General features: G+C 42.2%; 1 protein-coding gene across 1 annotated transcript in view; it reads left to right on the forward strand.

Annotated features, from left to right (window-relative positions):
• T265_10559 (hypothetical protein) overlaps window positions 1–17,009 on the forward strand; it is a gene marked incomplete at both ends in the record, with an annotated part of 113,832 nt that overhangs the window by 53,838 nt on the left and 42,985 nt on the right. Inside the window, 2 exons of the mRNA XM_009176961.1 lie at window positions 12,584–12,744; window positions 15,194–15,334. Coding sequence (XP_009175225.1) covers window positions 12,584–12,744; window positions 15,194–15,334 — 302 coding nt within the window. The remainder of the gene's footprint in view (window positions 1–12,583; window positions 12,745–15,193; window positions 15,335–17,009) is intronic.

Here is a 17,009-nt window from a genome sequence, read left to right on the forward strand (position 1 = left end):
CCAAGATAACAAGATTACAGGCAGGCGAGCCGAACTGGAAAACCAAACGAACCGTTTTTTTGAAGGTGCAGACGAAGAGAAATCTAATCTAATCCTCCATTGATCCACTTGTTCACTGCACTGCGTTGAGAATCAGCGCACAGGAAAGTCTGTCTGAATCTATCCAAAACGACAAGACGAATATTGACTTTGTGCAAATTCATATGCCTGCCTTCATCACACGGCCGTGCCTGAACCTGATGACTTCACTGTCAGTCGATGCAGCTGCACCGTGAAACCTCTAGTCCGAGAAATCTTTGAGCTGGAATGATCGACATATTCCTGTCAGCAGCTGACATCACCTTTTGTGAGCATTCGATGGGAATCTCCATTCTGGCTTAACGAACGGGTTGTGTGCCACTCCGGTTTATGTCAAACAAGCAAGAAGATTGATGTTAGTGGTTTCAACCGATATTCGCTTCTTGGCTGAAACATAAATAACATACTCTGTGCAACAAACTGCTCAACAAAAAAGTACTGGAGGGTCCCGTGACGGAAACTTTCAGACAATTGTTGGTGTATTAACCAGCCCACGACAAATAAGTTATTCTGAACTGCTCAAAAAACAAAAACCGTGAAAGACAGTTATTTTTAATAGTTGCGGGAAGCTCGATTTCTCTTCAGCGCTTTCTTGGATCCCTTGTCACCTTCCTACTTGCAAGAATATCATACCAACCCTCGATTCAACTTACCAAGTGACCCTTCAGGTGCGTAGCATTTATTTGAGCAATTAGTACTGTCCATTGGAACTACGGATGATATGTAATCTTGAGGAAGTCAGTTATCCCTAACTGGATAAGCTATTGAATCTGTTCAGCTGCATCTGAATGTTCACAGCCATCAACAATCCATTCGTTCTTGACCGAAAAATCGCCGTGGGGAATAACGAGTTGCAAAAAACATACACATGTCAAGTTTGGTGTTGCCCGATTATATCTAACCTTTTTCAAAGAATACCCCGTTTGTCAATTCGTTGACGTGCACTGATGAAAAATCCATACATAGCAACTTTTGGTGTTTCTCACATGCAGAATAGCATACCCAACAAAGCTAGGATAAACAAAACTATGCAAATTTCCGGAACCAAGTTGGTTTGGAAACAAAGCGTTCGGTAGGCGATTCGGTTAAAAACGAACACGTGTTGTTGTCGTTTGATCGATCAGCGTCGGACATTTGATATCCACTTTTGAGGAAGATAAGTGGGGTAGAGAGCAAATTGTCAACAGTGTCATCTCGCATAACCAAAGCTAAGGTAGGAGGAAGAGGAAAACCGGGTTGACTAGCTATGATCCATGATAGCTTCACACGAGTTTCTCACAAACTGGGGAACTCTTGGAAGAGGGAAAAAACGAGCGATGTTTATCAAGCGGAATAACACGATTCCGATGCAGACCGAAGCGAGAGTAAATAGGTGACCGACGGAAATAACTCAAGCTAAAAATTGAAAACATCGGCTAATCAATCTCAGCTCACTGAGGGAATACTTCCTCGATCATTTAGTCGAACGGTATTGTGAACAAAAATTTACAAATGACTTTGTTAGGCTTTCTTTTTTCTCTTTTTAAACACTACTATCCATTCGGAAGAAAGCAGTATGGTTAGCAGCAGAATCGGGTTTTGTCTTTAATGAAGTGAGAAAGTGATGTATGATCCCGGTTACACTAAAATTCAGATATCAGTTGCGTGATACCCGAGAGTAAAAAGCCATCAGTGCACCACGCCATTAACTAAACGCCCCTGACTCACCATATTTTAACTGGGCAAACATTTTCCTGTTTGAGTGATATGTGTTGTTCTCCCAACTTCATTACACTTGGTACTCTACTCTAGCTTTCTGAACAGGCTCAATGTTCTGGCAGTTTTAGGAGAGTAAGACAATAGTATTGTCCACAGCATATACTGTTTGTTTATTTGCAAGTAAATGTGGACTGGGTTTCCAGTTGAGTGCACAAATTGAATTTTTCCACAGCAGGATAGCAAATTGAATTCTCCCCTCACAAACGACAACTTGCCGTTGATTACTTACGCAGTCAAATACGTTATTTTTTGCCTAGTCAACCATCCATCCCAGGATAAAATGAGGCACTGGATTCCTCTACCCGTAGCTATCCTTTTTTGGTGCATCCAGCTGACAGCAATTAAATTCGTCACGCACCAATTTTCTTTTCTCAAAAATCGATGGTGTTTTCTCGTGGACCAGAGGGTTTCTTTGTCACAGAGAGTGAAATTTTATGCATTCTGATGAATAATTCACCCTACCGTGGACATGAGCTAACAACTTGTTCATTTATTACTTGTCACCGGTGTTTTGAGAGGTTAGACTAATTAGCACTGAATAAGTGATATATTGACCGGTGACATTCACTCCGAGAAACTTGGTGCTTGAGAAATTGATAATGGGATTAGCTGTAAATTGGGGCTCGCCCATCACTCTAAGCTATCCCGTTTATTCTTCTCGGAAAGTGTCACTAACAAGTGATATTCTGTTTACTGAATGCTACTCGTGTGTCAAACATGATTTCATGTTTGATTTCCTCCGACTGCACACAGTAGATGTACAACTGCCTTCGTCCTCTTAGGCACCAACATTTATGCCAAAAACATTTACTTCGGTCCACAAACATTCTTTTTGTTGAACTGTGCAATTCTGTTCATACATTAACCTTCCTTGCTTTTAGCTCATTGATCTGGGTGTATTCCTCCATCCGAATTCCTATTGTCGTGACAGCTGGAACCTCATCGATGCAGCGGTTGTCATCGGTGCGCTAGTATCGTTTATTCGGTGAGTAAAACGTGCGCCGTTATTCAAATGGTTTTTAATGTGAGTATACGTCTTGGAACCACTAACTATTTGGCGGTTCGTTTTTGTAATGACGGTCGAGACTATCTCCTCTGTAGTGAATACTTCCAAAGGAGATCAAGCCACAAAACACTTTGTTTTCTGACCCAACGTCTTATTATCGAAAAGCGTATATCCTGGAAACGCCTCTGGTCAAAGGATCCGTGCTGGAAGGCTGCTCCATTTGGCAGTTTAAGATCTAACTCATATATAGATGTGCATATGGTACCAAATCGCTTGGTTCTTCCAGGAAACAATGAAAAAACAACTACTCTCCAAAATTATGAAATAAAACATGAAAAATTCCCTTTTCTCACTTCGCTACAGGCGACTTTCCGAATTTTTCTTTACTTTACTAGTAACATGTGTTATGTTGTTTTTTTATACACTACTCGCCTGACTTTTCGTAGAACCAAAATCTCCGATCTCTGTATGGATCCAAAAAACCTCTATGTAGAATTCAGGAACTGTAGATTGTCCATACAGTACTTACCCTCTTAACATCCTCGCAAAAGGGACACGCCCTCCTTGAGAGGACACCGTTGGATGTGGAATTTCTCTCTGTACAACCCTTCTTCGGGAACGCTATCCCACGGAATTAGAAGAAATACACTCTTTCACACTTTCTCAAATAGAAACACTGCAATGAAGTTTATCGGCGGATCATCCCTTGAAACCGATTATGTGATTATCACTACTGAAACACTGGTCCAGCATATCAGTGGAGTCCTCTTAACTAAGACCGACTAAACCTTCGGATTAGTTTGTTTTTAGATAAGCATACGATATCACTTAAAGGACGAAATCCCGCAAAAAAATTAAGCAGCTGATGGAGGACTAAATTTCACCCGATGAGTGAAACATCCATATGAGAATTCGTTGCTCGAGGAGCCAGTCAGCACTTTTGACCGCGTGACGTTGGTCCCGTGATTGAAGTATGAGTGGCGCTATATCCTGTCTAAATGCGAGTTAATCACATTACTGATCAGCCGCTCGTGGTCGGACGGTTGAGCGCTTCAACCACTAGCCAGAAGGTCGCGGGTTTCGTAAGATGCGCACTGCCGATGAATCCCAATAAGGACAAAACAGCTGTACAGTGCTTCTCGGCTTTTCAGCATAAATTGACTTCACTTACAGGACGAAATCTCCGCACGGAGAAATCCCAAATCTCCTAACACTACCAACAAACAATACTATCTGCAGAAGAAACTGAAGCTGCAGCATCGACTGAAGACAATTAAGCTGATGTACGGGATGAAACAACTCATAACACGACGATGATTGAATTCGTACTGGTCACTGTTATTTCTGTCTGTTAGATACCAATACAACTTCTTGATAGAATACAAAATTTGGCGGTTACCTCTCTAGTTTAGCAAGAGGAAAAATCCACCAGTTCGTAGTGCCCCGGTTCCTGTTAATCTTACTTCAAAATATCGTTATGTGTCTTGAAGGGCTAAGAAAACAATGCATTTGCAGAATTTATTTTCCAACACAATCAAGCGGCTCGGATATCTTATTTAATGATCACCAGACACATGAATGAGACGGGTCACAGTTTACCAGAATAGCACTCATTTGCAAATCAGTTCGGTTTCCACGAGAGACTCAACTGAATCTCTCGTTTATGATACTCTAAAATTAAATGTGCTGCACACAGGCCGCCTCATGTTTCAGCTGGCATGATATTCGAGATATCGCAGTATATTTTCATTAGAGAAACCACTCACAAGGTTGCTGAAAACTCTTCGACAGCCCATAAGCGGTTTCGCCCCTCTTGGGGCTCATCAAGTAGGCGCTGTCCCCGAGTTTCTGTCAACCTTACGTTGTACTGCTTTATGAAAATCTTCTGCGATATCTCGAACATCCTGCCAACTGAAACATGAGGCGGCCTGTGTGCGGCACATTCAGTTGTCGAATATCATAAACGAGAGTTTCAGTTGAGTCTCTCATGAAAACCAAATTGATTTGCAAATGAGTGTATTTCTCGAAAACAGTCAAAATTGGAGTTCAAGTAGAACATAAGGTTGACGTAAACTCGGGGACTGTGCCTACCTGATGAGCCTCAAGAAGGGTGAAACCGGCCGTGGACTGTCGAAGAGTTTTCAGCAACCTTTTGAGTAGTCTCCTTTATAGTCGTTTACCATTCTACTACTCCACTTGAACTCGATTCGCCTGGCAATCAATGATATATAATTGTTCAACAGCTGTGGCCTGTTTTATACATTTGGAAGACTATACATCACAAGTCCATTTATTAGTGGTAATGACTGTTGGACGGTTCATTAGCTGACCACCTTTAACCTAACACTGGTCCCTGATTTGTTTGACCGTGGTCCAAAAGCACATATTTAGATTCGACACCATGAGGATTCAAAAGGCTATTACAAAAACCACGTGCAATGCATTTTCTTTTTGTTTTAACAAAATTGCGTCAATTACAACTCGAAAACCTGCCCCATCGATCGTGAAGCAGATTTGACGCGAAATAGAGTACAAAATGTCAGCTGAACAGCGTTCAGCTTATGATGAAGTGAAAATCGACCGGCTTTAATATTGCAGCTGAGAACCTTATTGAATCACCCATACTCACCTCTGCGGGCGGTCCCTTCGAAACAAATCCAAATGTCTGATTTGGCCGTATTTATGAGCAGATTGGCGCTTGTCAAGAGGCTATTATGCAATCTAGTTTGATTTTTTTGAATGTTGACCAGGTGGCTGTTGACCTAGTCGTCCAACTGGATAAGTGGCATGCACGCGTATCGCCACCGACCAAGCAAAGATAATCCGTGTGGTACTCATAAGGGCTATTTGCAAGCAAGTTGTGAAGCTTGGTCAAAAGCCGCCTGATCAACACCCAGCAAATGTTCCCGATGAATTATCTATCGCCTTTAAGAACGGCCCAAAGGTAAATTAACCACATGGCTCTCTAACTTGGCCACCTCGAATATAGAAAGCCTTATTGAGGTGAAGTTTGAAGTTAGTCCAGAAAAGTCAGCCTTATTTCTCGGAGAAAAATCTAAAATCCTAAGCTGAAATGATCTACTCAAAAGCTTAAATGTTCGGAGGATGACATTAAGTCCGTGTAGTCTACCAACTTGAAGCATTTTATGCTCGTTTTTCGGAACATTCAAGTACACGGGGACTCACCTCGCAGCCCAAATCTGAGGTAGTTGAACAAATTAGGTGTGTGCTGTATTGGAGTATTCTGTGCTACTAAGCAACTCAAGGTAGACACCAGGCAACAATGGTGCCCTACTTTGGGGCACAAATCCTTAGAATTGTTAAAATCGCTCAGAAACTGAATTTGCGTTACACCTAATAGAGGTGTGCATATCCGTTGATATAAGCTCTCTGTCCACAAAGCCTATTGGCGTTGACCTAATAGAGATTTCGCACCCCAATGTCTGTTGTGCTCCGACAGTAAGCTTTTTAAATTCTTTCTTGAATGTTTTACGGGACTCATGTCCAAAGGGGAAGCGATTATACTAAAGAACAACCAAAACACAGAGACGGCCCTACGGGGAATTCGAGCACCGGGCAGTATGCCGCCAATTCTATTATTACTTAACAAAATCTATGCTTTTTCAGCCGGTATACCCAAAATTGACCATGCAGTGACGCCGTTAAACATTCCTTCTACTCGTCAGTATGATAGGAATACTGGCGAACTTGAATCCAAACCGGTGCCAATTTATTCAGGCAGTTTGAATAGTCGGAATATCTTTTCTCGGTGGTAATCTATCCTCAAGGATGAACTGACAGTCAACAGTCTAAGATTCACCACATTTCACAGTGAAAATGCGATTAAATTCCGATAGATTGATGATTGTAACGCCCTACGCTTTCATTGTGGCTGATCAAATAGGTATGGAAGGATTGGTCGAGTGCAAATTCCTGTTTATTTGCGGCAGAAGTTGAACGCTTTGTTTTTACAACAATTTCTGCGTTACAGTGGCAACAGACATGTATCCAACTGTAAAGCTAAGACGTTTCAAGGTTCGTCTTCCAGAGTTCCCTGGAGTATCCAATCAAGGACATCACGAATTCATATCCAGGCATCTTTAGATTTCTTTCGACGTAGATGGAACACGTCGGGGTATACTAACATTTGGAGGCTATGGTGATGAGGGGTTACCATATGACATCTTGAGATGTCACGCCGAGATATGTTCACGTCTGTACGCCACGAGATTCCTACCAGTAAATCAGAACACATATGTAGGTCTGGTTATCAGTAGTTAAGTTATTAATCGAAGTCACCAGACGAGCACCAAAGCTGCTCCATGATCAGGACCGACTAAGCCTCTGTATTACGTTGTCTTGCGCTGAATTACATTCACTGAACGCTGTCCAATGGCCAACGGTCACACCTTGTTTGTGTTCAATATCAATTTATAGAAACCATCTGTAAAAGTGACATAGACTTTTATATATGCAATACTGAAACAAGCTTGATGAATAAGTGATGGTCTGACGGGATTTACTGATCAACCAGCGTTTCACAAAATCTTCTCGCGTTCTCTAGTGTTGTCACCCCGACATATGCCAACTACAGTCAATCTCAACCCCTCAAAACTGCATGCAACTTCCAACTTAACGACTGTTGGACCAGTGGCTTAGACGGTTGAATTAGTGGATGAAGAACTCCTGTGCTCCGAATAAATTTGCAAGGCATGTGCCGTTACTTGGCTTAATGATAAGATGACTTACCTGTCAGTTAAGCGAGAGGTTTATCCAGTGCCAGATATATAATCGAGGAGCACATTGGTGAAAGTCCCCGCCATGTTTAAAATGCAGTTTCAAAATACTCACCGACTAACAATCAATAGGTGTCCGGGCAACAGGCGAAAATGCGCCGTTACAATTTCTGGACACCCCCAACCCACCATCCTATTCCCTCGAGTTCAAATTAGCGCCAAGTTCTTACGCGCAACACCACATTCCGTCTCGTATAAACCGTGTAAGGCTTCCTACTACTCGCAGGTATCAAGTGTTTTAATCATGGCTCTCTGGCAAAGTCCATTTTAGGTATCACTAAATAGGCTAAATGGTTACCAAATCACAACTGAGCTCGATGAATCAATGGTATGTTGATAACCTCATAACTTCTGGTCTCCATCTTTGGGTTGACCAGAATTATACTTATAGACGATCGAGCACGCACTAAAGCTGAAAATGAAATAATGGCTGCTTCAGGTGTCGTCAGCTAATCCTGAATAAAAACTTTTCAGGTTGCACCACTACTCGAAAAATCTCTATTTACTGACATCACATTATCTGCAAGGCTGATGTAAGTCCACTACGGAGTTCACTCTCTTGGTTCTTATTAGGAGCCGTAGTCACTGGTTTCCCATCAATCTTGATTTCCACGTGAACGCTAAATCCCAGATATTCACTCACTTGCAAACCGAATAGAGGTCAACACCAACTTACATTTTGGAGCTCATTTAGGATTTAAGATTGATGGAATCTTGGTTATTAAGCCAAAGAGGGGCGAAACCGATTATGGTCTGTGTACGAGACCTTATCAACGTTGCTAGCAGTATTTTGACGACAAATGAACCTACATGTCTCGAACATCGTACCATCTGAAACTTCAAGTGACGTTTCTGCTACACGTTCCGCTGAACGACATCATAAGCGAGAGATTCAGCCGCGATTCATTCTGGTCTGTAATTGACATCATCGGTTGACCCATCGTTCGACATGTGTGTCTTAGAGCTCGACTTACAGGTTAATTTGGAGGCTAAACTCAATTGAGCTACAAATGGTCTATGTTACACCACCACCCGGTTCAACATCATCCCCTCCCACACTCGCTTGTGGGCTTACATTACGTCCTCCAGTTTGTCTCTCGATATTTGTCATCGTTCATCTACACCTGCGTTCTTTCGTCTGAAGCACCACGTGCATTGACGCAAGGATAACTAATCCTCCGCGAAGGTGTCGGTTTGGTATCCATTCCACTCGCTCGAATGCCATAATCCGGTACTGATGAAAGTGGCTGTACATGTATCATAAATACCAGTCGGTTGGACAGCCCTCTCAAGGGGGAGGTGTTCGGGGGCCAGCCGCCCCTAATAACAGAACAGCACATCATTTGGACGGATGTGTCACGTGCAGGACACGGACCAAAAGAAGCCACGTCCTGATTGGTCAGAATGCCAGCCAATCCGAGTCAAGCACCTTGACTCGACGCTTCTCGCCCCCTCACGGACATTCTGGCACGACCTTGTGGAACACTCTATGACTACCCTATATATACAGTTGTAATGATTTTCCTTTGTCTCCATAAAGGGCTGTGTAGAGCTACCGTGACAACAGTGACATTTAACCAGAATCAGCCGATGTGTTACGTCCGTTGGGCGAGACACATTTCAAGCAACTGACATTATCTATCGATGAAAATCACCAAGACTGCTTAATTTTTCGCTAAAGATGAACCTATCTATCCCAGTTACTTCAAATTGTAAATACAACCGTGCAAGTACCAAGAACTTAGAAGAGAAAGGGAGCTAGCTATATTTACTAGTGTTGCGGTATTTGGCAGACCGACTGTTTGAAGCTGATGACAAGCAACCCAGAACACAGAAAAACATCGCCAAGAGACCAAAATCACCGGATGAATTTCAGGTTGCTAGACAATGGGAAAGACCCGGTGTCTTTCATCCATCGAGCGCTGAGTTGCCTGAACAAGTTCAGACTGTGGTGATAGTATGTCGTAGAATTAGATCTTGCAACATTTTGTCTGCTTGAACGTCGCTTGCTCTTGATAGTTGCTTAAAATGCTGTCATCTTTGGAGGGTGATTCCCGTTACCAGTAAGGGTTGTTGAGGCTAATGGTTACTTTCGATTCTATCCCAGCTGGACGACTCCTCCCCCCCCAAAAAAGGGATCTTGCAACATTTTGTCTGCTTGAACGTCGCTTGCTCTTGATAGTTGCTTAAAATGCTGTCATCTTTGGAGGGTGATTCCCGTTACCAGTAAGGGTTGTTGAGGCTAATGGTTACTTTCGATTCTATCCCAGCTGGACGACTCCCCCCCCACCCGCAAAAAGGATCAGAAATCAATACTTAGCCTCAGTTTTTGTTTGTAATACGCAGTCAAATGGTCATAATTCAGCCGGCTTCTTATTGAAATTGCAAGTCAACGATTATAAACATCAAAAAGATTGTGTACTTGGATGCGTTTACCCAACTCAAGCTCAACGTTTAGGAGCTATCTCAGCGATTAGTAATAAGACCAATCCCAACCGGAAAACTGTCGATTTCTAGTCCCTATGTTGCTTTCACAAAATAAGTCTAGCTGCTTGTTTATCAGCCCGTTACTACCCCGTCACTTTTTTTGAGTCAAATACAGTGTGTGGTAAACTTACTGAACCGTCCCAAAACCTTTTTTCCGATTTGTAGATCCTATGCCTACGGTGGCAAGGGCAGTCACGGAACAGGGTGAGTCATCCATTTATAGCTAGTAACAGAGTGGGAGAGAAAAAAGTCAATGGACAGTGCATATCACTGGTTTGATGATAGGACTGTGGCTGCAAGTCTGCGAGGCTGCATGGTTGAAACACATCTTCGTACTAAATCCTTCGTACTAAGAGCTTCTTCCGTTTTGGGGCTCCCCAGGTATATATAGCCCCTCCCCCCCAAAAAAATTAGACAATTATTACTGGACTTGAACAGCAGTCCAGACAAATATTTATTCTTGAGCGCATGTGCATGATGAGAGTGCTGCAGCTGGAGACTAGATAAAGTTCCTCGTAGAACACTGATACGGTTTCGTATAAGGTGCAACACATGGGCCTCCTCGGGGTTTCACCGTTGCACATCGAGTCTCCAGTTGTAATAATGCCATTACGCATATGAGCGAATGAATTACAAACAACAGATATGTTTTACCAACTGAGTGGGAAATGTGGTGCTGAAACTTGGGCATCATAGATGAAATAAGACCTGTTTTGCTAGGTACTGGTCAATCATTCATGAAGAAGGATGGATTCATAGAAAGCGCTTATCAGCAATGGGGTTTTTGAATCGAATCGCCATCAGGTCAATCACTGTGTGCTCTTGTTCAGGTACTTGCCCACATTCACATCTGAACGCAATGCAGGTGTTATAGTAAGGGTGGATACTAGACAAAGGCATGTGATAGGGGCTACTATTACGCGTACGCAGAAGCACCAGCTGGAAAAACAGTCTGCAGGGGGCACGCAAGATGACACGTTTAAGCGGGGATTGTCTGGACGGTTTGTCCCGGGAATATGGGAGCTAACGTTCTGTTAAGAAAAGATGACGCGTGACAAAACGAAATTATAGATTTTTAGGCTCTGCTACTTCGAAACAAGTTGAGATTCTCAAGAGTTTTCTTAACGGGCCCAGCCAAATAGGTCTTTCGTGTGTACATATGGCAGTGGAACAGCACGACTATGTTGGGCTATTATTTTCTTCCTAGGTTACATATTTGAAAGTTAAGCATCATTATGGCTACTCAAAAGACCGCCTCCGATACATAGCGCTCCGCAGACGAGTGAACTTAAAAGTGGTAAAGTCCAACAGCTTAAAATGTTGGGGATACCCAAGAAAAACGGGCGCTGCGCATTGATATTTAGTAAAACTTCAATTTGATTTATTGCAAATCCATCATTAAAGTGATAGTCACGAGGTCTCACTGTTTAAGTGGACAATTTCGTTAGTGAAACTGAGTTACTATGGCATAATGTCAGAAAAACCTTGTATGACACAAGGAATTAAAATAATCGCTCAGCCATAACACTTTCGGTGCACAGCTGTCATGCCACACGAAAGCGGCACGGGGCCTGAGATAGTGCCAGGTCGCCACGCTTAGATAGGAGCACTTGAGATGCAATAGACTCGAACCAAGGACTTTTCGGTCAGCAAGTTCACGGCTTTATCATTAAGCTATCTCAAAGTCAGTACAACTAACTGTCGTTCCCCAGACCGCTTACTCATAAGAAAGCGTTTTTTGAAAATCGTTCCAATTTTTCCAACAGCTGATCTGAGTCATACTTTCCTTTATCATTCAGAAAAAATCTTAGCACCATCAAGGCATTGCGTGTACTTCGGGTCTTGAGGCCGCTGAAGACTATTCGCAGGGTACCCAAGCTCAAGGTAAACACTATACACTGTCTCTTTGTTTTTTTTCATTGAATATACATCCGTCATTGTTAATTTCAGTCAAACATGTCATCCAGATAGACTACCAGTGAAAGGAAGAAGGCCTTTCCGGCGGAGTTGTTTATTGACGAAACACCAACTGAACCGCTACAGACTATTGGACAAGGGAGCAAAACTCTCATATGCATCTTGTGTATGAAACTGAATATCCATCTCTTTGAACGCGTCTTCCAGAACTTTCTCAAATGCAAACAAATGCTACAAATTCCGTAATAGATCTCACTTTTCCATAGAAGCGGAGCGGATTTACGAGAAGACACTACTCGCATGCCTCATCAGTAGTATCCACCGTTACACCAGTACATATGTAAGACTGATGATGCGTTTTAGTATCGACCGCAGCTCGTCCCGCGTTCGACCTGTATAAACCTTGGACCGCATGTCTTATCACAGACTAATATTTGATTGTTTTATATATGTGACATCGAGAATTCTGTCATATGATTCCTTTTCTTAAACGATTCCTTTCCACTTAACCAATTCCTCCCCCATTTTCTACGCATTTCAGGCTGTGTTCGACTGTGTTGTCAGTTCGCTGAAAAATGTGGTCATTATCCTCATCGTCTATCTGCTTTTCATGTTCATCTTCTCCGTGGTTGCAGTTCAGTTGTTTCAGGGGAAATTTTTCTACTGCAATGACCTTTCCAAACTGACAAAGGAAGAATGCCAGTAAGTTTATTCAGCGTCACGTTGATAAATAGGACCATTATTAAATGTGTCTTATGAAAGGAATTCAGTAACTCAATCATAACTCGATGAGCTTTTATCTAAATGGAATAGATTTCAAAAGACGAAATAAGCTTAATTTCCCGACAAAGCACACTACTCACCAAGTTGCCGAAGACGATCAAACGACTGCTTTTGCCCTGGATAAAGTCCAGCATGTGAGAGATTCTGTTAATCTTATATGCCACTCGAACCCAAATTGGACGCCACTCCCGAAATCAGCTGACTTGCACACTAATCAGGCTATAACAAAGGGTTCAGCTGAATCCCAAGTGAATCCCTCGTTTATGATATTCTTCAGCTAAGTGTGTTATACAAAAACTGATTCATATTTTAGTAGGTATGTTATTCGGGATATTGCTGTATATTTTCTTGATGGAGAACACGGCTAACAAAGTAGCTGAAAACACAGTTTTTTACCAAGTGCGTGAGCACAACCTGATGTCCAAGAAAAGCATAAAGCTGACGGAAAGTCGGGGAGTGTGGCTGTCTGATGGACTGTACTTGTCGAAGTGTATTCAGCAACCCTAAAAGTTGTTTTTTGTTCAGAAATTAAACTACGATATCTCAATTATTGTACTTCATAAGATATCCAGCGACTTTTGTGAAGCAAGTTCAGTTGAAGAACAATATCATAAACGAGAGATTAAGGTGCATCTGCCCTGGTAACGCAAACATCATTGGCAAATGAGGGTAATTCGCCAAAAGAATGCCTTCCACCCCCTTGACAAAAGATTTAAAAGGACTGTCGTGGTTAATAAACAAAACAACAGATTTATTATTTATAAGCCTTTAGGCTCGATTGCCGATAGTGTCTTTCATTCTGTCAAAGTCTAAGAGGATTATCCCTCCACAAGTCACTCGAATAGGTTTATTTGAGGCCAGCCTATAAACTGATAAGCTTTTAAACTTCCATATAGTATCATATAGTTGCATGGGACATCTCTAACGTAACGTCGCTTATATGCTCTAAGTTGCACCGAAATACGTCTGACCCTGCCGACGTACTCATCAGCCATATATCTGTGTTAATCAACCGTGAGAGTTTTACCTCTGTTGATACACTACTTTGCCATCATGTCGTGGTTCATATTTCACAACCCGAATCGCTGTTTGAATTTCATCCAGTTTTTGGTACAAGTTACCGACATCTGTGAAATCCCTAGTGACGCGTTTTTACGATTCGTACATCCAGGTTGAGCAGCTTAATGATAGAACCAGCACTATATGGTTAACAAGACCGAAAATGGAGTAGAATTTTGATAATACATAAAATACAGTATGGTGTATATCATGTGGCCGAACAACAACATAGGCTGCAGTATGGAACCTCTGTAGGATTCCGTCGTCGTGTTCAACACTTGCGAAACTCTGTTCAGCACTCTGAAGCTGAAACGTCATGAACTGCCCAACACAACGGTTTTACAAACTGTAATATGGGCGACGTCTTGGGTCAGTTCCCGAGGCACTGTAACCCTGCTGCTTTATTTTCATCGAAGATATTTTCATTTTCGTCTAATGAGAATGAAAAGCTCATTCACCAGCAATTTAATTCGAGTCATTCGAGCCATAAATAATGATTAGAACGTGTGTTACGTCACAAAAGGTGTGAATGTTACCTGACGCCATTACGCGCCCCCGTGGTAAATGCTTGCCGTTTCTGGGATCGATACGAACGAAAGCTAATCTTTATGCGGTCCTTATTTCAAGAAGCGTCCAGGATTGTGCCATCGGAAGAAAATGGCAAGGTGGCCACCATCGGCTGCAAATCGTATATGGGTAATAAAATAATCTTAGATTTCATATCAATTATTTTGTGTGCCATCACACTGCGCATTTTTAATGACAAAGTCGGGAATCTCGACCAATTTCGGCTGGACTAATCCCCGGGGGGTCTATCCGGTATGGTGGTCTCACAGCGCGGAATATTAATTACTAAGGTGCCATTTTGCTCCCCGCTTCTTACGAGAAAAAAACTGTTCACGAAGTCACAAGTTTAGAGGCGTCATAGTGGTTTCCTTTTTCAAGCTATTGCTTGAATCCAGGTTTCTCATAATATGGAATAATGCAGTAGGGTGAACAAAAGCTTCTTCCCAATTTAGATTACTCCCCTTAGCTCTTTTGTTTTTATCGGCATCCTCTGAGGCGAATACTGTCATTTTAGAGACTTTAAGCCGCAGGTTGTTTAAAAAGCTTCATCTTTTTTTAAAGGCTATTCACGAATTAGTTCATTAATTATCTATGTTTCCTTTCGGAACAGTTTGAGAAACATTCAGTAGTTTCGTTGTCTATGTAGTCCTTTTTAACCTGACTCTCATGCCTTATTCTTTTCAAAGCACTAATATGGGATGAACGATACAAATTAATCGGTAATCTTGTATTATATATTTAGAGGCTACTATTTCTCCTACGAATCGGGGCCAGTCCCTGTGGTCAGACCTCGTGAATGGGCCCTGCGAGACTTCAACTACGACAATGTTATCAATGCAATGCTCACACTATACACTGTGACAACCGGTGAAGGCTGGCCTGGGTGAGTAGCATGTAGCTTTATCGTGTTCCGAACAAACTGACATCGTGCTAAGTTTATAAAGTCTATTCACTCCTAACGCAATTCCCATTGGATAAACAGACCATCAAGTAAAGCTAGCTTTACTTCAGAACTACGTGTGATATCAACATGAAAACATGCAACATATTAAGGGTCGCAAAGGGATAAAATAAAATTGGATGTTTGATTGGCTGAGTGAAACATACGAGATTCGAGCTCTGGCATCATTACCTGAAATTTAAATTTTGTGCTTGTAAGCGCTAGTAATCACACATTTTCACATACTTCCGGGTCTAATGGCCATTAATGAGACAAATGGTTTGTTCCAGTCGTAAGCAGAATATTTTCCCAGAACAACGAATCATTGTTTTGGTAAACAAAATGCAGATTAAAACGCTACTGACCTTTAACAACGTTCAATGCAAGTAAGATTAAAGATTCCCGTTCAAGTAGTAACCTACGACTCGCCCTCAGCGTCCAGTGCAATTTCGTCTGATTGAACGACAATATATCATTAAATTGTTGACCACAGTGTCCTGTTGTTAAACCCATCCACCCATGAGGTCAGAAGGTCGTCTTAATCACTGAAATCAGTCCGTGGAACAACAAGTGAAGTACACTGATTTGAGATTTTATCTCACTGCTTCTAGCAACTACATCCAGAATGTCATGTTAGGTCTCAGCCGCTAATCTGCGACTGTTATGGCACAAATCCAGGTCTTATACTGCGCGCATGTTCCAACTGGCCCCTGTCCATCATTTGACCGATGGAATCGTTTGGATTCGATTGTTCGTAAACCGTTTGTCCAGTTTATTGTGTTGACCTTTCTTTCCTCTGAATTGAATAGCATGACACTTCGTTATCGTCATATGGAAGTTCACTTCTGAGTCCGTTTGCTTTCAGTGCAAACATGCAGAAATGCAGTGGCTACAGAGGTTCTCGACCGAACAATTAAATGTTCGAACTACTAACCGAGAAACCGCGGGTTCGAAACTCACTACTGGAGTTTCACGGGATGCACACTGCTGGTGACTCCCAGTAAGGATGTAGAATACTGTACATAGATTGGCTTCAGTTACTGAACGAAGACTTTATTAAAATTCCCAAATCTCCACGCACTAACAACAAAAGGTTTTGAACAGTGGCTCTAACTTAACCCGCATGCGACATTTGGCCGCCGTTTTTAGAGCATTGTGCAGCAACTTAAAGACAGTCCCACGAAAAACCCGACAAACATGGTCTGGCAGGTTGCAGTAGCTAATTTATCCACTTCCATCAACATTTTCGTAAAATCCTGCTGGGCTGACAGCCGTTTCCAGATTTGTCCGTTACATCGAGCTACGCCTTGGGACACCGGTGCATAATTGCCAACACCATATGAATCCACCTTAGTGCTCTGTACCCGGTGTGGACTGAGGGTGCGAGATCCGAAAATGAGCTTGAGGAAACAGTTCAAAGTTTGTTCGACTGGTGTCCCATAATTGCCGCTTCAGACAGGCGAAACTGAACTTTTAAGCCCATAGTGTTTGCAAAGTGGCCGCTGGTGGCACGCACCACTCAGGAGAGATAGTCTGATTAGCTAGTTTTAGTCACCATACATTTTGATCTGTACAAAAATGGTCACAGAATGTTACCTCCAGAACAACTGTAGGCATT

The sequence above is a fragment of the Opisthorchis viverrini genome, assembly GCF_000715545.1.
Source record: "Opisthorchis viverrini unplaced genomic scaffold opera_v5_384, whole genome shotgun sequence".
NCBI classification, from domain to species: Eukaryota; Metazoa; Platyhelminthes; class Trematoda; order Opisthorchiida; family Opisthorchiidae; genus Opisthorchis; species Opisthorchis viverrini.